General features: G+C 50.8%; 1 protein-coding gene across 2 annotated transcripts in view; it reads right to left on the bottom strand.

The window, feature by feature from the left end:
• LOC127580251 (mitochondrial 10-formyltetrahydrofolate dehydrogenase) overlaps positions 1 to 23,930 on the bottom strand; it is a 77,651-nt gene that overhangs the window by 38,795 nt on the left and 14,926 nt on the right. The window contains exons 4-6 of one of the 2 annotated variants that reach the window (XM_052033406.1): positions 10,968 to 11,133; positions 9,551 to 9,652; positions 2,333 to 2,422 (exon numbers count right to left, since the gene is read on the bottom strand). In XM_052033406.1, coding sequence (XP_051889366.1) covers positions 2,333 to 2,422; positions 9,551 to 9,652; positions 10,968 to 11,133 — 358 coding nt within the window. The remainder of the gene's footprint in view (positions 1 to 2,332; positions 2,423 to 9,550; positions 9,653 to 10,967; positions 11,134 to 23,930) is intronic. The other variant, XM_052033405.1, reaches the window with a different exon arrangement.

Below are 23,930 nucleotides of genomic sequence, written 5' to 3'. Positions count from 1 at the left end.
AAGGACTCACCGGGACTGGAGGGCTTGAGATACTAGGAGATAGGCTGGGACAATTTTTTCCCCTGGAGTGCAGGAGGCCAAGGGGTGACCTTATAAAATCATGTGGGGCATAGAGAAGGCGGATGGTTGCGGTCTTTTTCCCAGGGTAGGTGAGTCCAAAACTAGAGGGTATAAGTTCAAGGTGAGAGGGGAAAGATTTAAAGGGGACCTGGGGGTGGGGGGGGGGGGGGCAAGTTTTTCCATGCAGAGAATGGTGGGTACATGGAACGAGCTGCCAGAGGAAGTGGTAGAGACGGGTACAGTTATAACGTTTAAAAGACATTCGGACAGGTACCTGGGTAGGGAAGGTTTAGAGGGATATGGGCCAATTGCCGGCAAATGGGACCAGCTCGGATAAACATCTTGGTCGGCACATACTAGTTGGGCCGAAGGGCCTGTTTCTGTGCTGTATGACTCTAAGGGTACAGAGTAAAGGCCTGCTGGGAGAGCGGAGAGTAAAGGCATGGGAGTACACAATAAATGGCAGGATGCTGAAAAGTGTAGGGGGACAGAGGGAGACGGAGAGCACGTCCACAGATCACTTAAGGTATCGACAGCTGACTGTACACGGGCTACTAGCCTCCACCGGCTGAGGGATAGATTTGAGGGGCAGTGTCAAACAGCGGCAACAGGGTCAGAGGGAGATCACCCCACGCAGTCCTGGTCAACGCAAGGGCGGCAATAGAACATGGCGCAGGACACTTGGATTCCAACAGCAATGGAAGCTGGAGCACCAAACCATCTGCTAGAAGTACTCAGCGGGTCGAGCAGCATCTGTGGGAGGAAAGGAACTGTCGACGTTCCTCCAGCGGATGGTTTGTTGCTCCAGATTCCAGCATCTGCAGTCTCGTCTCTCTGTGGAAGAGTTTGGCCGTGAGGAAAGATTGATCGGTTAGGGTCGTCGTTTTTAATGCAGAGAAGAAATTTAATCACAATGTAGAAAATTATTAGAGCAGAAGGCTCAATAACCAGCGGCCACAGACTTAATTTATTTGATAGGATCAGAAGGGAGATGAAGGAATGTTCTTTTTCCCCCAACCCCAAGACTTCTGGGTGTCTGCATTCTCCGCCTGAACCCCTTACAGAGTCACAGAGCAACACAGCACAGATACAGGCCCTTTGGCCCAACCAGCCCATGCCGACCACGGTGCCCATCCAGCTAGTCCCGATTTCCTGTGTTTGGCCCAAATCCCTCTCAGTCCTGCCCCTTCATGTACCTACCCAAATGTTTCTAAAATGATACTATTGTATCTGCCTCACCCACTTCCTCTGGCAGCTCGTTCCATACACCCACCACCCTGTGTGTGAAAAAGTTGCTCCTTGGGTCCCTTTTAAATCTTTCCCCTCTCACCCTAAATCTCCGCCCCCTAGTTTTGGACTCCCCAGCCTTGGGGAAAAGGCTGTGACCGTCCACCTTATCTCTGCCCCTCATGATTTTATAAACCTCTATAAGGTCGCCCCTCATTCTCCTACATTCCAAGGAATAAAGACCCAGCCTGGCCGACCTCTCCCTGTAACTAGAGTCCTGGCAACATCCTTGTAGATCTTTTCCGCATTCTTTCCAGTTTAACCATGACTTTCCTATAACTTGGCAACCAGAACTGTAGACAGTGCTCCAAGTGTGGCCTCACCAACGACTTACACAACTGCAACATAATGCCCTCGCTCCTATACTCCATGCCCTGACTGATTTAACAAGTACTTGGATAACTGAATACGCCATGAATCAAAAGGTTTAAGTTCTGAGATGGGTAGTGGGAAGTGCAAAAAGAGCCCTTACTTCGATCGACAAGGTCACAATGGGCCAAATCCTTCTCTGTTCCAAGGAAGTCCAGAGACATTTCCTGGTGGGAGAGGAGGGGATTCAAAGCACCTGACAGCTCATGCTTGGATGTTGGAGTGCAGTAACCAGAGTTTCCCTGCAAGGATTTTGTGCAAGACTTTGGTTCACCAATGCTGATTAATGAGCCCTTGGTTCAGTGATCCATCTCAAACAGGAGGCCCAAGATGGTGGAATTACACATCATCAAAAATTAGGCCCCAGATCAATGTTACATCACATCCAGCAAAGAGGAGAAATGGCTTAACGTTAGCAAAGACATGAAAACACAAATAGCCTGTGCCAGAGAGCACTCACTCAACCACTAAGGGGAGGTGCCCAACTTCTGGACGCATTATATCCTAGCCCAACCTGCAGTTATATTAGCCCACAATTACTTTGAACGTACATTATTTGACAAGCAGTAGGACCCATGCTGGCTTGCCATGCTACACAGAGGTTTGTGTGAGGTACCTGCCCATCGATGACTGTCCAAGCTCCAGGTACTTTATCGTGGCCACGGATCCAGTTGTGGATGGACTCTGCTGACTGGTCCCAGCAAATCTGAAGAACAACAGATTGGACCAAGTTCTTGAGCGCAGTTAAATATCACGCAACAAAACACAGACAGGCTTCTCACCGACACCTCGGCACAACAACATTATTGTGTGGTTCATTGCTCCTGATGAGGTGGGGACACTGGTGCTTCAAACGATTCAAGTTTTGTTATATCAATGATAACATCCCTGTCCCCCTCCTCCCCACTATTCCTACATTATCCGGCTCTTAAAGTCTGGAATTCCCTCCTGAACTCTCCCCATGTCGGTCACCTCCGTTAACACATCCTTTGGGCTGTCTCTCCTACCACCTCAGGTTACTCGGTGCCAGGTTTAACCTGGTGACACTCCAGTGGCTCACCAAGTTGTTGCCGGGCAACCACTCAGCTGCAGGGGAATGGGAGCGTGTCAGAAGAACAATTTTACTGCATTTGCCACTGTCGAGCAGCATCACCTCCAAAAGCAAACGTGAGGGAGGTGGCCAAGTTAGCACGCCGAAGATAAACCTGGTCAGCGGTGTGGTGAACTCGCAATGGAAAGGATCGACTTGGGCTCAGCAACAGAAAGCTGACGTTTTACCGCCAAGGCATGCAGCTTAGCAGGAATCTTTGTGAGAAGTGGGCCCGGCTTGCAACGCAGAAATCATTCCTTGCAATCTGTAGTTAAACACTGCTTTTAAGGACACTTTAATTGTGCATAATACCAAAAAGAACATTTCTGTTAAAGTTATAGCATTTGCACCAGCATCATTAACACTTTTAATTAAATTAGTCAGTGAAAGGAGACACACAATGGGCCTCGTCTCCTCATTTCACTTCCTGGAGGTGGTACTGACAGCGGTCGGTGTTGAGCGGCCGGCGGTCTCTGGTTTGGAATATGCTGAAGTGACATTTAAAGTAGAAGTGAGAACTGGCTGTAATTTAAGCACAGCATTAGAAGGCAGAGTGGGAAGATGATATTCAGTGCCACCTGCTACCCTCAGTCACATAGTCCGTGCCAATATTAATAAGCTATCAAGAAATATTTTGTAATTAGTTAATCTCAAAACATCTTGCCATGAACCCAGGGCAGTGACCCAACTCAGTTGTTCCAGGACTGGTAGCAAAGTCTGAAGGAACAGGTTCCATTTCACAAACTTTATCTGATGGAAACTCAAGTCCAAAACCTTGGTGTTTGCATAAACCCAAAATGATTCAACAAACCACACCGGCTTTAATTCACACACATCAAAACTTTGACGGCCTGCAAAACCAACTATAAAACTAACGTTAATTAGACAAGAAAAATATTTTCTCAATACAACGCGCCATGGGAGATTTGGTACAAAAATTGTTCCAAATTCTTGCACCCTACAGAATGAGCAGTTTGCACTTCTACAGCCCTTCCACCACCTTGGGTATTCCAAACCAATTAGCAGCCAACTGTGTACAAGACAGCAAAGCAAGAAATTGGGAAATACTGATATTCAGAGTCCTTGGACAGGAACTACTGACAGCCAACGTGCAGGTGTAGCAAGTGACTAGGGATGTCTCAGTGCAATTATACAGAACCTGTGGGAGACCATACCTGCAGTATTGTGTATGGTCCATTTGCCCAATGAAATGATGCACTTGGCATGGAGGGAGCGCAGTGAAGGTTCACTGGACAGGTTCCAGGAATGGCAGGTTGCCGTACGAGTGAGGAGACTACACCTGCATTCCACAGAATTTAGGAGAACGAGTGATCTCATTCATACAGGGAGGGGCTCGACAGGCTGGAGTTTCCACCGAGTCTAGAACCAGGGGTCAAGACCCAGGAGGAGGAGGAGGAGGCCATTTAAGGCCGAGATGTGGAGAAATTTCTTTACTTGGAGGGTGGCGAATATTTAGAATTCTCCACCCTGGAGGACTGTGGAATTGAATTCATTCAAGATAGACACTGATCTCTGGATATGGATATGGGGATAACACAGGAAAATGGTGCTGAGGTGGGCAATCAGCCACGACCTAATCCAGTGACGGGGCAGGTTTGAAGGGCCGGCTGCTACTTCTGACAGATATCAGCCAGGACACCAGGGGGTTGGACTGCACACTCAGGTCTTTGCAATACACCCTCTTTTTTTTAAAAAGAAAAGCTTCATTTATTTTTTTGGGATCTCAGCATTGCTGGCAAAAGCAGCATTAACTGACTCTCCCCGTTTGCCGTTGAGGTGGTGGCGGTAAGCTGCCAACTTGAACCAATGCAGTCCTTGAGGCGATGCCCCTCCCAGGATCTAGACCCAGTGACAGCATACGACCCGGAGGGCAACCTGCAGCCGGTGGCATTTCCAATGCACACGCTGCTCTTGTCCGACTAAGTGGTGCTGGCGGAGTAGCCTTGGCAAGTAACGGCAGTGCACTGTGCAGGTGGTACACACTGCAGCCACTGTACACACTGTGGTGGAGGGAGGGAACTTCAGGCAGTGGAGGGGGAGCTGCTTCGTCCTGGAGGGTGGCGAGCTACAATTCGTTGGAACTGCACTCATTCCCGCAAGTGGGGAGTGTTCCATCGTAATCCTGACTTGTGCCTTGAGAGGTCAGGAGACAAATTGCTCACCGCAGAGTACCAGAAGCCACAATATTTATGTTAATGAAGCAAAAACCTGAAACCGCTGGAACTGAGACACAAAGCCAGCAGTGTTTGAAACGTCTAATGAGGGGGTCAATGACCCGAAGCATCAACTTTGCTTTTAACACAGTGGTGCAGTTGAGTTTCTGATCAACGGTGATCCCTGGGACACCGATGGTGGGGAAAGTGACGATGCCGCTTATCAGACAGCACCCAGTTGTTGTCTCAGACAGCACCCAGTTGTTGTCTCAGACTTATCGTCTGCAAGTCTGGGCTCTGTCATTGGCTGTTGTTCAATCGCTCGTGAACACCTCCACTTCTCACCTTAATCCATAATCACTGGCTCCATATCCTTTAATGGACTGGGGAGAGACCTCCAACACTGCCAGGTCTGGATCCAAATGGCTAAATGCAATGTTACATCAGATATTTAAAATTAACACCTGATGCTGTTAAATGGATGAGCATCAACTAACAGTCAGCAGCTCTCAGCTCCTTCCCCCCAACGTTTGCCACACATCAACGGGGCACCCCGAACTGTCCTCTGCCTATGTTTAACACCCAGGCACATCCCTTCCACTCTAAGCACTTCTCCACACCGCCACGGCACCTGCTGGGTGCCTTCAACCTCAGGTGTTGTTTTGGTTCACTCTCGGTGAAGCAATGTGTCCCACAGTCCCTGGATACTTGCCCGCTGGAGAACCTGCTCCCATTGGTTTTTTGTCCCGACGGCCTGATACAACTACTCCTTCGTAGGCGGTCCCTTGGGATCGAGGAGGATGTGCTTCCGCCGGTGCCTGCATTGTAGACTTTGCCACAGATGGGGTGGGAGTTGCCTGGCAGGTAGTTTGTGAGGTGGCGCGCTGTGCTCCTTCTACCGTTTATACAGGGCCTGGTGTGCTCCCCATGAATGGCCCGAGATTCTGAGTGCCCTTGTGGATGCTCCTCCTCCACTTCCAGCAGTCGCGAGCCAGGGATTCCCGGAAGTTAATGAAAGCATTTCTTCAAGGAGGTATGAAGCACAGCCTCCAATCTTTCCCTCTACCCAGCTGGTAACTTCTTCCCAGGATGGAGCTCAGAACAGAGAGAGTGTGCGCCTTGGAGATCTGTTATCAAGCATACAATATATAGCCTGCCTCACATAGCCAACTGAACCTCCATACCGGGGATGTCAACGGTAACGTTAGTTCCGTTATTTTTCCAGTGAATTTGTGGGATGTTGCGCTGACAGCACTGCTGGTACCTTTCTGGTGCCTGCTGTATGTTGTCAGAAGCAGAGAGGAGCCAAGGGGTCACTGCTGCCCAGTAGACCATGGGTTTTGTGCCAGGTCCTGAAGTCTTCACCAACAAAAGCCTTTTTCCTCATTTGGCCCCAAGGTTATGCTGGCACATTGAAGGCAGTGGTGGGCTTCACCCTCAGTCTGCCGTCGTCAAGTGGTGGCTTCTGAGGAACGAGCAGTCCACCGTTTCCAGGTCTGGCTGCAAACTCTTTGTCGGAGGGCAGCGGTGCAGGGGGCAGGACGCTCGAGGGCCTTGGACACGTGGAAGGTCCATCCTTGCCTGTGCCTCAGTGGACGAGTTGAGGTCTCGAAGCTCGGCCTCGGTGTCTGTAAATGCAAACTTATTGTGAACGCACTGCAGCTCAGCGACCGAGGTCCGAGTGACCTCAGTTCCGGAGTGACCTCAGTTCCGGAGTGCACTCATCGTAGGTTGAACAGTTTCCCATTAGCTGCACTTCCACTGGACAGCTGTCGGATGCGAGATGCATCTTTGTGGAGAGGGACTGAGAGAAGCGTTGGGGCAATGATGCAGCTTTATTTGACACTGCTTTTCACAAAGACAGGCTCTGTTGTGTACCCTCTGGTTATGATCATACTTACACAAGCTTGTGGACCCAACACGAGATAGACTAGAGAGAGGGTTTGAACTAGGTTGGCAGGAGGGTGGATCCTAAGCAGAAGCGAGGCTGAAAATTGAGACAGAATTCAATGGCAGTAAGGTCAGTAGACAGACAGCCCGCAGCATGACAGGGAGCGAGGAAAGACTGTTGGATTAACCTGCGTTTATTTCAATGCAAGAGGCCTGACAGGTAAGGTGGATGAACTCAGGGCATGGATAGCTGCATGGGCTGTTACAGAAACATGGCAAGGGAGGGACAGGACTGGCAGCTAAACGTTCCAGGGTACAGGTGCTATAGGTGGGATAGAGGTGGAGGAAAGAGAGGAGGGGGAGCTGCGTTTCTGATTAAGGAGAACATCACGGCTGTAGTCCGAGATGAAGTTACTGAGGGATCGTCCGGTGAGGCTTTTTGGGTGGAGCTGAGAAATAGGAAGGGGACGATCACCTTGTTGGGATTGTACTGCAGGCCCCCTAATAGTCCACGGGAATTAGAGGAACAAATATGCAGGGAGACTGCAGAAAGTTGCAAGAATAATAGGGTTGTCATAGCAGAGGATTTTAACTTTCCTAATGTAGATTGGGACTGCCATAGTGCTAAGGGGTGGCATTTGTTAAGTGTGTTTAGGAAAGTTTCCTCAGGCAGTATATAGAAGGCCCTACCAGGGAGAGGGCAAAGCTCGACCTACTCTAGGGAAATGGGGCAGGACAAGTGAGTGAGGTGTCAGTGGGGGAGCACGTTGGGACCAGTGACCATAGTTCTGTTAGTTTTAAATTAGTTATGGAAAGGGACAGATCTGGGCCACAAGTTTCAGTTCTAAATTGGGGCAAGGTGAATTTTGACAGTATTGGACAGGAACTTGCAGAAGTTGATCGGAGCAGGTTGTTTGTGGCAAAGGAACGTCTGGCAAGTGGGAGGCTTTTAAAAGTGAGATATCGAGAGTTCAAGGTCTGCCTGTTCCTGTTAGAGTGAAGGGCAAGGCTGGCAGGGGTAGGGAACCCTGGATGACGAGGGATATTGAGGCTCTGATCAGGAAAAAGAAGGAAGCGTGGGTCTGTACAGGCAGCTGGGATCAATACCTGGAGGAGTATCGGGGTTGCAGGAGCGTACTTAAGAAGGAAATCAGGAGGGCAAAAAGGGGCATGAGAAGATTAAGGAGAAACCAAAGAGATTTAAAGTACACCGAGGGAAAAAAAAGTGATTAGGGAGAGAACAGGGTCCCTCAAAGACCAAAGTAGACATCTTTGTGTGGAGCCTCAGATGGGCTCAATAAATATTTCTCCTGTTTTTACCGAGAACGCCACACTGGAGGAGCGCACATTAGAAGAACATGCTACCGTGCTAGAAGAAACTCTAACACCAGCCACACTGAGACTTGGTTACATACTCTCGATTGCCAGCAATGACATAGCCACACTTCCCACTGCGGCCTGGTAAACCCATACTTTCATAACCATGACCTACGCCACACAGCAATAATATTGATTAACACAAGAGTCATTCATGGTAAAAAGCATCAATAGGGGAAACAGAGTCACGGCGATGCTGAGTGTTAGACATTCGCTGTGTGGCAAGGAGAGGAACAGGTTCAAAGTGCTGTTCCATTTACCTCCCATTCCGAGACTCTGAACAGGGAATGACATGTCCCATGAGAAACTGGGAGCAATCGGAGAGGGGTCAAATCTAAGGGCTCACGGTTCCTGAACTGAGACGCAGCAAATGTGGGAGATGGCCACACATGCAGAGCTCCCTCACCATTGACAGTGAATAGCATCAAATCTGTTCACCTGAACAGCCCAAAAGGTTTTTTTTTAAAACATGAACATAATACTCAGGACAGTTTGCCTGATCCCTGGGTACAGACAGCAGTAAACAAACTGGAGGAACTCAGCGGGTCAGGCAGCATCTGTGGCGGGGTACGGACAGTCAATGTTTCAGGTTGAGACCCTCCATCTGAGCGGCGACTGTCCATCCCCCTCCACAGATGCTGCCTGACCGGCCGAATTCCTCCAGCTTTTTGTGCGTTGCTCCGGACTCCGGCATCTACCGTCTCCCGTCTCTCCATTCTGCTTCTGGTCTCATCTGAATCTTTAAAATACACAAAAACAGAAAATGCTGGAAATACTCAGGTCAGATCACATCAGTGGGTAGAGAAACAGAGCTCATCTCTCAGTTCAAAGACCCTTCGTCAGGCTAAAGTATGTCCTGTCATTATTCCCAGCCAGACACTTCATTTACCAGAGAGCGGTAACATGCATTAATTAAAAGTATATTCCACTATTTTAATTGAGACAAAAGAAAATCACAGAAGACTTTGCATTATTTCATATTCATTTAAAGGGAATCGAACACCCAAACATCTTCACTGAAAGCTAACTGCAGACTGGAAACTGCTGAACTTGCCTTAATTGTGTGAGCGGCCCAGAACACAGACCTTTTGAACTCTTCTCTGATCCGTGTGGAATTTTCACCTCACCCAGATCACACGGCCCTGGGTACAATAGAGCGAGGAATGTCTATATTGTATGGGGCAGACTATCTGAATCAAAGGGCCACTTGGGTCCATTGTGGGATGACTAAACAGATCCAACATCGAAACTGTAGCTGTTCCGGAGGGAACGGATACGCACTGCCAGCAGCCGGGAACACTACCTTGGAATTCTCTTTCCTCTGGATCCCTTCGTACGTCGCTCCGTCTTCGGGCTGAGCGACACGGGGTGCCTTCTCGTCGGCAATCAGCTGTACCGCTTCCACCTATACAAGACAAGGCGGACTCTGTCATCGGCCACTCTGCACTGTCAGACTGTCCGCGAGGAAGCCACAAACAAGTCAGGGTTAAATTACAGTGGGTGCTGGACCAACCTGACAGGCAAGAGACCCTGCTCATCTCCAGCTAACAGCAACATCACACCAAATTCTGTCCTCTCCAACATTCAACATGATGTAAGTTCTCCGTGTATGGAAGGGGTGGGGTGGGGGGGGGGGTGGGAGTGAAGACCGGGGAGGGAGGGAGCACGGGGGTCAGTGCCTGGTTGGGTAGGGGCTCCACACTGACATCGGGGGTGGGGAGGGTGTATGATTGGTAAAGCCGACCAGATGTGCGACTGTGAGAAATCACACAGGAGTTATTTCATTCTGCAACAACCCGAATCCCCGGCCGGACACAAGCATCCCCTCCCACCTGCCCCATCCCAGGCATCGGAGGCTGGCACCTTCCGAGAACTGGGAAGTTTCCTTTCTGGTTGACTGGCCCCAACAAGGAAACCTTTAACACAACGAGCTGACCTTGCCCCATTCCATGGATCATGGACGCCACTTTGGATGCTTTCACTCACTGCCCCAACAGACACCTTCTAAATTCTCTCCGTGCATCTGTGAAAGGAATCTGAAACACAGAGGAACACCAGCCACTGCCTGAAGATGCGCCTCACTCTCCCCACATAATACACTGGCACGGGACCCAAAGGTCTCCAACACAGGGCACACTCACAGCATTAACACGGGCTACGTTTAACAACTTGTTTGTGCCGCCTCAGCCCACGGCCTTGCTCAGTAGGAACTGCTCCTGTGTCGCTGCATTTCATGGACAGTGGCAAAGTTTAGCTGGTGCATTCGTGGGAAGTTGACCTCATTCAGAAACTGTTGGGCATCTCAGTTTACTGCTAGGTTCAACGTGCAAGTAATTGCTAACTCATTCAACTCAATAACCCTCAAAGCAGATTACTTCCTGTTTAAGCTTGGTACGTTTCTGTAGGGGAAGTGTTTACAGCAGGACAGGGCAGTAGGTTTCTGTGGGGAGGTGTTCACAGCAGGACAGGGCAGTAGGTTTCTGTGGGGGGAGGGAGTGTTCACAGCAGGACAGGGCAGTAGGTTTCTGTGGGGAAGTGTTTACAGTAGGACAGGGCAGTAGGTTTCTGTGGGGAGGTGTTCACAGCAGGACAGGGCAGTAGGTTTCTGTGGGGAGGTGTTCACAGCAGGACAGGGCAGTAGGTTTCTGTGGGGAGGTGTTCACAGCAGGACAGGGCAGTAGGTTTCTGTGCGGAGGTGTTCACATGATAGCGTTCCTTACCATTGCGGTTATTCCCTCCGGGTACAGGAAGCGGTTGTACAGTGAATCCACGGTATCGTTTGGGTCCACATCACATTGCCTCTGCAGCAGAATGGGGCCCGTGTCCAGTCCATCATCTGCCCAAAAAATGGTGAAACCTCCCGTCTTATCTCCATGAATAAGAGTCCTACACACAAAGAACAGATGTTTAACGGTCCCTCCACAGACTCCGACTTCAGCTGCACCACGTGGCGGGCAGTGGGGAGGGCAAATCAACTCGCCGGGCATCAGCCTCCTCCCCACTGTGGCCTCGCCGTCATCGGCACTGTGGAGCAGCTGAACAAGGTGGTTTGGGCTTCAGGGACGTGGATTTTGCCCAGCGTGCCGAGATGTCAGACTGTGGGGGCAATTCCACTCTCTCTCTGGGGGCACAGCCCACGTGTGAAGAGCCGGGGGCGGGCCAGAATTTCACCTTCACGTTTCACAGTAGCTAGGAAAGACAGGCGTGGCCCTCTGCACCTCATACCCTCTCCTACACTGGGGAAACCCCCCCCCCCCCCCCAGCTGCTGATCGATCCCAAACCATGCCCCACCACACACACACTCACACGAGTAACTCCAGTGCATTTTATAGAGGGTACATACTGGTGGCGGAGGGATGAACGTTTAGAGTGGTTGACATGATGTCAGTCATGTGGGATACGTTATCCAAGGTAGCGCCAAGCTTCCAGAGAACTGTTGGGGCTGCACTCCTCCAGGCAACCCTGGTTGAGCCTCGTCTGCAGTGGAAAGGCTCCGCGGTGTCTGGAGGCGAGTCACTCACTGCAGGATCCCCAGCCTGCGACCTGCTCTCGCAGACATGGTCTTCGTGGAACTGGTCTGGCTGAACTTCTGGTCAACAGTGACACCGAGGAGAAACAAAGGACCGCAGATGCTGGAATCCAGATGAAAAACACGACGATGCTGGAGGAACCCGGCAGGCCAGGCAGCATCCGTGGAGAAAAGCCTCCCTTAATATCACCTACTGCATTCGGTGCTCCAAGTGTGGCCTCTATATCGGTGAGACCAAACGCAGACGAGGTGACCGTTTCGCAGAACACCTGCGCTCCGTCCGTAACCGCGACCTACATCTCCCTGTTGCTGGTCACTTCAACTCCCCCTCCCGCACTATCACTGATATGTCAGTCCTCGGCCTCCTCCACTGCCGGGAGAATTCCAAGCGCAGACTGGAGGAACAGCTCCTCATTTTCCGTCTGGGAACCTTGCAGCCTGACGACATGAACGTTGAATTCTCCCACTTTAGGTAATCCCCCCCCCCACCCTTCCCCACACCCCCCCCCCCCCCCCCCCACCGTGCTTCTCTTCTTCCCTTTCCTAGCCTTTGACCCATCTCCCGGTGGATCTGCTCTCCCCTCCTCCCCCCCACCTGCCTATCACCATCTCTTACCTGAATCTACCTATCACCACCCTGTGCCCACCCCACCTCCCCTCTGCTGCCCACCTATCACTGCTCTGCTTTCCCCTCCTATATATCGGGCTTCCCCCTTTCCCTATCTTCAATCCTGAAGAAGGGTCCTGACCCGAAACGTCGACCACCTGCTCTTCCCCCACGGATGCTGCCTGGCCCGCTGAGTTCCTCCAGCGTCGTCGTGTTTTTCATCAGTGACTCCTAGGGCATCGACGATGGGGTACAGGAGATGGTAATGCCAGTGAACGTGGGAGTCATTGGTTAGACCCTCCCTTGGAGGTGGTCATTGCTTGCCACATGTGGCACAAACCTTACTTGCCACTGGTCTGCGCCTTTCTGGAGGCAGCGTGGGCTGATTCCTCGCTGAGGGGTTCGGAATGGAAGGGAACCTTGTGCGACCTTCAGTGAACATCCTCACTTCTGACCTCGTGATGGAAGGATGATCTTTGATGCAGCAGCAGATGGCTGGGCTGAGGACGCCATGCAGAAGGACTCATGCACAAGTGATTGACCTCCAACAACTACAGCCAACTTCCTGCTGCGAGGAACGAATCCAATTCTCCTTACCTAACCGACCCTGGGCTGAGCTTCCATCAGGATATCCTCTGCATCGTCCAACCACAACCTTCCTCAGATAACTAAGCCAACTATAAGATGACATACTTCAGAGACGACACACAACGTGGCTACGATTTGCTGAAACAGACACCTGGGGTGGGATGCAGAGAACACAAGGGAACCACGCACTGTACGCGGGATGACGTGCTCGAAGACAGCATCAGCAATCTCCTCGTGCCCGCACAAGACCACGGGGTAATTGAGTAAACACCAGTTTTAACACATCTTAAAGGGCTGCACAATAAGTCGGTGGTGTAACTGCGACCTAGAGAGGGCGTGGAGACAGCAGGCGGTGAGATGAACAGCGGTGGGGAGAGGAGGGGCCTGCAGAGTGCTCTCCAGTCAGAACACATCCATGCACCGCGACCCTCAACCCACACACCACATCACTGCCCTCTCCCCAACCGGTTCCTTCACAACGCTTCCAGGGAAACAAAATTCTCAGTAAGCTGACGCCATTAACCCCAGGTTCACCGTGACACTGACCCTGATACACCATTAACCCCAGGTTCACCGTGACACTGACCCTGATACACCATTAACCCCAGGTTCACCGTGACGTGGGCCCTGACACACCATGAACCCCAGGTTGACCGTGACACTGACCCTGACACGCCATTAACCCCAGGTTGACCGTGACACTGACCCTGACACGCCATTAACCCCAGGTTCACCGTGACGCGGGCCCTGACACGCCATTAACCCCAGGTTCACCGTGACGCGGGCCCTGACACGCCATTAACCCCAGGTTCACCGTGACACTGGCCCTGATATGCCATTGACCCCGATATGCCATTGACCCCAGCTTCACCGTGATGCGGGCCCTGATACATCATTGACCCCAGGTTCACCGTGACACTGACCCTGATACGCCATTAACCCCAGGTTCACCGTGACACTGACCCTGACACGCTATTAACCCCAGGTTCACCGTGACACTGGCCCTGATACACCATTAACCCCAGCTTCACCGTGACACGGACCCTGACACGCCATTAACCCCAGATTCACCGTGACACGGACACTGACACGCCATTAACCCCAGATTCACCGTGATACGGGCCCTGACACACCATTAACCCCAGGTTCACCGTGACACTGACCCTGATACACCTTTAACCCCAGGTTCACCGTGACACTGACCCTGATACACCTTTAACCCCAGGTTCACCGTGACACTGACCCTGATGCACCTTTAACCCCAGGTTCACAGTGACACTGACCCTGATGCACCTTTAACCCCAGGTTCATCGTGACACAGGCCTTGATACACCATTAACCCCAGATTTCTGACATGCAAGTGCCCTAGGTGGGGAAGCACTGAAACATGAAGCTGCTGCCTGACCTTCTGAGCGTTTCCGGCAGTTTGTTTTATGTAGGGGGAGGGTAAATACTGGACATAGTTTCACGAAATGAAGCCGGGGAGCACGAAGAAAACACCCATCGTGGTAGTGATCACATTTCAGAGAGATTTGGCAGAAGTTTAATTACAGAGCAGCCAAGTGTAAGCCTGCTCCTGGTCCTAACCCACCACTCAGTAACACTTGCCCCTAAAGATTTCCTCAGCACTGGAGAGTGAGGGGGTTTGGGAGGTCAGAGCATGGGAGGTGGGTGGGAGAAAGAGGTGCCTGGAGCAGGAGAGGAGAGGGCCAAAGGGCAGGGTTCAAGAGGAGCTGGATCAAGGAAGTTGGGAGTTTGGGAACTGAGGGAATACCAAAGGAAGGAAGGTTGGGGACAGGGGGGAACTGAGGGTCTCCAGTTTTCTCTGGTGTCGGCAATTGAATTAACCACCGAGATTCACAAGGGGAAATTAGGGAGAGGTGACAGGCAACGGTGAGAGAGAACACGTTACAGGAAATAAAAGGGGGAATGAGACTGATAGAGATGCTCTGGGAGCCAGCATAGACTCGTGGGCTGAATGGCCTCCTTCAATGTCACAAGGAAATATAGAAACATCTGGAGCCCCATGGAGAGAAGCAACAACGACAGATCTGATCGCTGTCTGCCTTCGTGGTCTGGGGACTCAGGTGCCCGACATGATATCGGCACCTGAGCGGGCCACAACAGGCAGGAGGAGGCTGAGGCACACCTTCCTCTCGTAGGGCATCATGGCAGAGTTAGTCTGTTGTCATCGGTGGAGCGGTGACCACCTCATAAATATCCGGCTCACACTCCCCACTGCTCGACGCCGCACAAAGCCAAGGTGGACTTGTACTGCAGGTCCCTGGCCTGCAACCCAGGGGAAGACGCACAGAGGCCCCTGGGCAACCAGGCTGAGAAAGTTGCAGACCTCTGGAGAAATTCAGCTGGCAGGGAGGGATAAGTGAAGGCCAACTCCAGAGTCCTCCTGACAAATCGCTTGGAGCTGGGCCTCCTCACAGCCAGCACCTGGTCCCATCAGGACGTCGAGCACAAGACTTCATGGCGACACTGCCCAGAGGTGGCAGTGAGGCCGGACCAGATACTCTGCGGTGGGATGGCATCGAGAGGCGACCGTGATGGAGACAGGATCATAGTTGACGAGTTCTTTCCAGTGGTCCTTCCAGCACACGCTGACCATGGTCACAGAGTCAGAGTCAAACAGCATAGACGCAGGCCCTTTGGCCCATCATGTCCCTGCTGACCATCGAGCACCCATTTCAACCAACCCCATTTGTCAGCACTTGATCCAGAGCCTTGTACGTCATGACAATTCAAGGGCTCGCTTGGATAATTCAGGTGTCGCGAGAGTCCCTTCCATGCAGGGAGTGTGTTCCAGAGCCCAACGATCCTCTCCAAACCTCTTATCCTTTACCTATGTTTTTGATACCCCTGCTGTGGAGAAAAGATTCCTACTATCTACCCTATGCCCCTCATAACTTTCTATAGTCTATGAGGTCCAACCCCCAGTCTCCAACGCTCTCAGGAAACCAAATCCAGACTGCCCAGCCTTTCCTCACAGCCTAAGCGCCTTGGTGAATCTCTTCTACAATCACGTCTTTTTTTTATAGTGTGGCGACCAAAACCACACTTGGCACTCCATCTGAGGCCTAACCAAAGTTTTACAAAGTTGTACCTCCCTATGCTTGTATTCTATGTCCTGGCTAATGAATGCAAGTACCAAGTATGCCTTATTTCACCACCTCATCTACCTGTGTTGCCACTTTCAGGGATGCTTGGACTTGTACACCAAGTTCCCCGTTCCTCATTCCTCCCAGGGCCCCACCATTCATTGTCTATGTCGGCACTGATCGGGATTACGCTCCATCTGCCATTGGCCCACCCATTTTACCAACTGATCCATATCGTGCTGTGGCCTACGACTGTCTTTCCTACAGGGGAACATCAGTACAGTTAGGGTCCCAGCACCGATCCCTCTGGTACACCACCGGTCACAGGCTTCCGATCACAGTCGTAATCTTCCACCAATACCCTGCCTTGCATTACCAAGCCAATTTTTGATCCAATTTGCAAATTGCTTTGGATTCCATGGGTTTGGACCAGTCTTCCAAATGGGACACAACAAGCTGCTGGAGGAACTCAGCGGATCAAGCAGCATCTGTGGAGGCGAAGGTATGGTTGACGTTTCCGAGCGAGACCCTGCTTTCACCTGAAACACGGCCATCCCGCTGCCTGCACAGGCACTGCCTGGTCCACCGAGTTCTTCCAGTAGTTTGTTTTTTGCTCCAGATTCCAGCATCTGCAGTCTCTTGGGTCTCCTTCCATTGGGACCCTGTCAAAGGTCTTACTGAAGTCCACATAAGCCACATGAACTACACTGCTCTAAATGCATTTTGTTCCTTTTTGAAAAATCCAATCAAATTGTTCAGACAGGACCGGTCTACAGGGAACTACAGGCCAGTCTGCCTGACGTCAGTGGTGGGGAGGTTGAGGGAAGTCTGAGGAACAGGATCTACAGCAATTGGATAGACAGAGTCTTATTAGGAGGAGTCAGCATGGCTTTGTGCGTGGAAAGTCATGCTTGACAAACCTTTTAGAGTTTTTTTTTTGAAGAGGTAACCAAAACGGTACACGAGGGCAGGACAGTGGATGTTGTCTGTTGGGACTTCAGCAAGGCCTTCAACAAGGTCCCGCATGGTAGGCTGGTCTGGAAGGTTAGGTCATCCAGGGAGAGCTAGTTGGGTGGATTCAAAAATTGGCTCAGAGGTAGGAAATAAAGGGGGGCGGTTGAAGGTTGTTTCTTGGAATGGAGGCCAGTGACTAGTGGTGTGCCGCAGGGGTCAAGCAAACCAGCGAAGGACTTACACTATGAATGGTAGGGCTCTAGGAAGTGTAATGGAACAGACTGACTGACCAGTACAAGTGTATAGTTCATTGGAAGCGGGTCACAGGTAGACAGGGTGGTGAAAGAGACATCGAGCACGCTGGCCTTCATCAGTCAGGGCATTGAGTATAGGGGCTGGGACATAATGAAAAAAACACTGACGCTGGAGGAACTCAGCGGGCCAGGCAGCATCCGTGGAGAAAAGCAGGTGGTCAACATTTCGGGTCAGGACCCTTCTTCAGGACTGAAGGTGGGAGAAGGGGGAAACCCAATATATAGGGGCGAGAAACAGAGCAGTGATAGGTGGAGAGCAGAGGGTGGGCACAGGGTGGTGATAGGTAGATGCAGGTAAGAGATGGTGATAGGCAGGTGTGGGGGAGGAGGGGAGAGCAGATCCGCCGGGAGATGGGTCACAGGTAAGGAGAGATGAAAGAAAGGCTAGGAAAGGGAAGAAGCACAGTGGGGGGGGGGGGTGTTGTGGGGCGTGGGGATTACCTAAAGCGGGAGAATTCAATGTCATGCCGTTAGGCTGTAAGGTCCCAAGACGGAAAATGAGGTGCTGTTCCTCCAGTCTGTGCTTTGACTTCTCCCGGCAGTGGAGGGGGGCCGAGGACTGATGTATCAGTGACAGTGTGGGAGGGGGGAGTTGAAGTGACTGGCAACGCGAGTTGTTGGTGAGGCCACACTCGGAGCACTGTGCACAGTTTTGGTCACCCTGTTATAGGAATGATGTGGTTAAACTAGAAAGAGTTCAGAAAAGATTTACGAGGATGTTGCCGGGACCGGAGGGCCTGAGATACAGGGGAGAGGTTGGCCCGGCTGGGTCTTTATTCCTTGGAACGTAGGAGAATGAGGGGTGAACTTAGAGAAAAGTTTAAAATTATGAGAGGCAGAGATAGGGTGGGCGGTAACAGTCTTTGCCCCAGAGGAGGGGAGTCCAAAACTGGGGGGGGGCAGAGACTTCGGGTGAGAGGGGAAAGATTTAAAAGGGACCCGAGGGGCAACTTTTTCCCCCACATAGAGTGTGGTGAATACATGGAACGAGCTGCCGGAGGAAGTGGGTGAGGCAGCTACAACAGTACAGTTAAGAAACACTTGGATAGGTCGGTGGAGGGGCAGGGCTTGGAGGGATATGGGCCGAACGCAGGAAATTGGGACTAGCTGGGTGGGCACCGTGGTCGGCATGGACTCTTTGGGCCAAAGGGCCTGTATCGGTCTATGACTCGATGACCTCCCCTAGTAAAGCCACGCTGGCCAAGCTTGAGGACACAAGAGACTGCAGACACTGGAAGCTGCAGCAACAAACCATCTGCTGGAGGAACTCAGCCAGTAGAACAGCATCCATGGAATGTCCTGACACAAGGTTTCAACCCGAAATGTCGACGATTCCTTTCCTCCCACAGTTCCTCCAGCGGGTCGCTTGTCTGACCAGCTTTCGTTAACCCCTGCCTTTTCACGTGATCATTAATCCTGTCCCTCAGAATTTTCTCCAATAACTTCCTACCACTGACCATAGTAAGTTCATCTCCATTCTTGGCTCTCAGTGGGACGCAGCTTTGAGTGCCCGGGGCCATCAATAGTACTGAAAAATCCACACATACCAAAGTTGTCGGCGAGTTGCTGGACCACCTCCCATGATCCAAGCATTGGCACTGTGAGATTCCGTCATCACCTGATTGAGAGAGCACAAGGACGGTCACACTGCCCACCTGGTGACAGGTACACATGACTGTTGGACAGGCACGGCCTGATCCAGCAGCCTGGCCCCAAGACCACAGTGGCAACAGAAAGATCACTGCAAGAAAATCATTGTTAAGGGTCTTCCCGGACAGTGCCTCACAGTTAACCTGACGACCCTATAACAAGAGCCGCAGACTGCTCAGAGCGTCTGGTGTTCCCCAACAAGGGCAAGTATAATTAGCACCGAGGACTCTCTTAGCTTCTCGGTCAGAAAACACCAGGATTGGTTTGATGAGAATGACCAGGAGATTCAGAAACCAATCTATCAGCAGACAAAGCATTCTCGGATTGCAAGCTCACATCACGCCTCAAGGTGAAAACAATGTCCTCCAGGCACCTGAAGACCAAGATCCAGCAGAAAACCTGTGACCTGAGGAACGGATGGTGGATTAAGAGAGCTCAGGAGGCTCGGCTTTTCCATGCTGTCCACAAGGTGTCATCTGCAGCCCAGATAGCCAGGGGCCAACTCCAAGAGCCAAGAACAGGGTTTTTTCACAAACAGAGGGGCTATCAGAAGTCGCTGGATGGACCCCTTCAAAAGTCCCTCGGCCACGACTGCCCTCGACTCCACGCCAAAAGGTCTGCCCAATCTCGCCACAACCTTTGACTGGCCCGACCAAGAAATAAGGCCTCAGGAGCAGACGGTTTCCCCGATTTGCAACACTATATTCTGCATTCCGTTTTCTTTTTACTACCTCAGCATGGGACATGACCTGTCTGGATGAAATGCAAAACAAAGTTTTTCACTGTATCTCAGTACATGTGACAATGATAAACCAATAACACAGGCACTCGGTTCCAGGCCCATCATCACAGGAGACTAACAACAGGACAGAAGGTTCAAAGCCCAGCTCAAAACCTCCTTAAAAACCACATAGCATTCCCAACACCGGGAATGCTTGGCCCATGGCGGCTCAAAGTAGAGAAGCAGCATTCAGGATAGCACCGGGAATGTCATTCCCTGGTCTCAAGCGTGCAGGTGTCCAGTGAAGACGGGGAAAGAGTACGCCACCTCCCAAAGTAGACCCCGTCAAGCACCTCCTGTCCCAGCGGAACTACAGCCTCATCAGTCACTTCAGAGCTAGAGCGGTAGCAAGTCATTCCCGAAGCCAAGGGACTGCCTCGGAAGATGACGACGGAGAAATCATTCAGCAAAAGTGAATTGGAAACAACTCCTTGAAAGTAACTCAGTCTCAGAGCAAAGGGGGACATTTAAGGCGATTCAAGGGGGTTCTGGATGACAAGGTTCCTAGGGAGAGGGAAGAACACATCAGGCACCGAGTTTAACGCAGCAGAAACCTAGATGTGTGTGGAAAGTGTAAGAGTGAAGTTAAAAGGGAAATTCGGAAAGCAGAGTGAGGGGATGAGAAAGTCAGAGTCACGGAGCAATACGCCATGGATACAGGCCCTTCAGCCCAACCAGTCCATGCCGACCACGGTGCCCACCCAGCTAGTCCCAATTTCCTGCGTTCAGCCCATATCCCTCCAAGCCCCACCCCTCCACTGACCTATCCAAGTGCTTCTTAAATGTACTGTTGTACCTGCCTCACCCACTTCCTCTGGCAGCTCGTTCCATACACTCACCACCCTCTGTGTGAAAAACCTGCCCCTCAGGGCCCTTTTAAAATCTTTCCCCTCTCAACCTAAACCTACACCCCCTAGTTTTGGACTCCCCTCCCCGGGGGAAAAGACTGTCACTGCCCAATTTATCTACGTCCCTCAATTTATAAAAACACTTCTATGAGGTCACACCTCATTCTCCTATGCTGCAAGGAATAAAGACCCAGCCTGGCCAATCTCTCCCTGTAACTCAGGCCCTTCAGTCTTGGTAACATCCTCGTAAATCTTTTCTGCACTCTTTCCAGTTTAACCATGTCTTTCCTATAACAGGGCAACTAAACCGTACACAGCACTCCAAGTGCGGCCTCACCAACGACTTGTACAACTGCAACATAATTGTCCCAACTCAATGCCCTGATTGATGAAGGCCAGCGTGCTAAATGCCTTTTTCACCATCCTGTCACCCTGTGACACTGCTTTCAACAAACTATGCACATGTACTCTTGTTCCATTACACTCCCTAGTGCACTACTATTCACAGTATAAGCTCTACGCTGGGTTGACTTTCCAAAATGCATCACCTCACACTTATCTGTATTGAAATCCATTTGCCACTCCTCGGCCCACTTCCCTAAACCAATCATCTTCACTATCAACTCCACCTCCTAATTCCATGTCATCCACGAACTCACTGATTGAGCCTCGCGCATTCGCATCCGAATCATTTAGATAAATAACGAAGGACAAGGGTCCTAACACCGACCCCTGCGGCACACCACTCGTCACCAGCCTCCATTCCGAAGAACAACCTTCAACCACCCCCACCTCTGCTTCCTACCTCCGAGCCAATTTTGAATCCACCGAACCAACTCTCCCTGGATTCCATGGGACCGAACCTTCCAGACCAACCTGCCATGTGGGATCTCATCAAAGGCCTTGCTCAAGTCCAGACAGACAACATCCAATGCCCTACCCTCAGCTACCATTTTGGTTACCTCTTTGAAGAACTCAGATTCATCAAGCATGACTCTCCATGCACAAAGCCACGCTGACTCTTCCTAATCAGACTCTGTCTATCCAAATGCTGGTAGTTCCTGTCCCTCAGAATCCCCTCCAGTAAATTCCCCGCCACTGATATCAGGCTGACTGGCCTGTAGTTCACCGGCTCGTCCTTGCTACCCTTCTTAAACAACAGAACAACATTAGCCACCTTCCAGTCTTTGGGAACTCCACCAGTGGCTAACGATGAAGCAAAAATCTCCGCAAGGGCCTCAGCAATTTCTTCTCCAGCCTCCCACAAAGTCAGAGGATGCACTCGGTCAGGCCCTGGGGATTTATCCACCTTGATGCGCTGTAAGGCTGCAAATACCTCCTCCATGGTAATACGAATGTTCTCCAAAACATCTCTACTTGTTTCCCTTATCTCTTGAGCAACCACAATTTCCTCCTCAGTAAACACCGAGAAGAAATATTCATTAAAAATCCCACCCATTTCCTGTGGCTCAAGACATAAATGGCGCACAATTTCCATAGCTGAGGTTACAAAGATCCTTGCCGCCCAGTGAGATAACACCAGGCGTTACTGTTCTGGGCACCACTGAGGCTTCCATGGAACACATTCCCAAGCGGGGAAGAGATGTTTACTGATTTTGTGTATTGTATTGAGCAAATTAACTCATGAGTCAGGCTGCATTCCGACCATTCCTTGGCCAAAATAAACAGTCACTCAATGTCACTGTACTCCGGCAGGGACCAATGTACTTGGTGCCTTAGATCAAGCACTTGTCCAGCTAAGTGTGTGGGAGTAGGTTAATGAAGGTCAGGGCACTGGAACCCCAGCTGCCACACCACCTTCGCATTGTAAGCACAAAGCCCAACAACTTCGGGTAGTTGCAGACCCTGATCCTCTGGGAACATGTTGCGTGTCCTCACTGGCATTTTGATCCTCCACTGAGAAAAGTTTGGACTAACGTTGTGGAGACTAAAGTGAAGAGATCATCTGCGGAGACAGTAGAGGATACGGTACCACGTGGAGAACTATTAGACACCAAACGCAAGCAAGAGTGCCAAATCAGTACTGGTAAAACAAGTGTTACAAGTTCTTCACTCAACTAACTGTGCAACGTTTACCTTTGGAAGATGTGCATTTCTCAGGTCAGGTTTTACCTTGCTCCAAGGCAGGAACCCACCATGTCCCGGACCCTCCTCACAGAACAATGACCCACAGCAGGAAAACTTTACTTCAATGACCATCCTTCACAACTTCCAGCTGCAGGCGGTAACAGACTGTCTACTTCCTGAGATCTTCACTCATCCAGTTTGCATTCAGATTCCAACAAGCACCAGCCACTGGGAATTTAGTTTGTTTTTCCCCTCTGTAGAACACACCATCTCCAAGACCAAATCTAGTGTCCATTGACTCAGCACTCAGTGGGGAACAAAGTCCAGACTGCAAGGTCAACCTGCCTCAGTTGGTCATTGTGCCCAGAAGATCCAGCAGGGCGGTAGAAAGAACAGAGCTTTACAAAATTAGCACAGACTTTAAATCAAAGTCGAGTTTGTCGTCATATGCCACAGGTACATGTATGCACAGGTGCAATGAGAAAACCTTACTAATGCCTGGGATGCTGCAAAAAAGCTTACTTGCTATGTGCTGATGATGCAAGTTTCCTCCTGTTAATCAGTTTCCTCCTCTGTTAAAGTAAAACAAATTTCTGGAGATACTAGGTTACAAGTGTGGAGAGAGTCAAGTCGAGGACTCAGAGAGGAGAGTTGGACTCATCTGGAGGAGAGTTCTGATGACTCCACAGTTCTGGGAGTGATCATCTCAACTCTGAGCTTGGGCATACATGTTGATTCAATAGAATGACAGGATTCTTCACAGATCAGTTCAAGGTAAACCGTGAGCCTTCACATTAGAGACAGGTCCTGCTAGCCATCTAGCACCCACTTATAGACCAATCCCATTTTATGGTCCCCCAGATCCCACCACTCAATTACACACTTAGCGGCTCACTAACCCATTATCCTTCAGGTCATGGGAGGAAACCTAAGCACCTGGAGGAAAACACACGTGATCAAGAGGGAGAATGTGCAAGCTCCATCAGGTAGCACCCAAGATCTCACTGTGTTCTTCCTCTGCCCTTTGGCACAACGTGAAGGCATCAGAAAATGCCTTGGTTTTGCCAACGGGAGTGAATAATTTGATTAATTTTGACAAGTAATTGGCAAAAGGGTGAGTGGGGGAACAAGGGAAATCATACTTCAACACAGCAAGTTCACAAATGATGTGAAAGCAGTGCCTGAAAGTACGAGAAGCAGATTCAAGAACACA

The sequence above is a fragment of the Pristis pectinata genome, chromosome 19 (genome assembly GCF_009764475.1).
Source record: "Pristis pectinata isolate sPriPec2 chromosome 19, sPriPec2.1.pri, whole genome shotgun sequence".
Classification (NCBI taxonomy): domain Eukaryota; kingdom Metazoa; phylum Chordata; class Chondrichthyes; order Rhinopristiformes; family Pristidae; genus Pristis; species Pristis pectinata.
The sequence above is the reverse complement of the archived record's forward strand: the minus strand, read 5'-3'. Positions and strand labels throughout refer to the sequence as shown.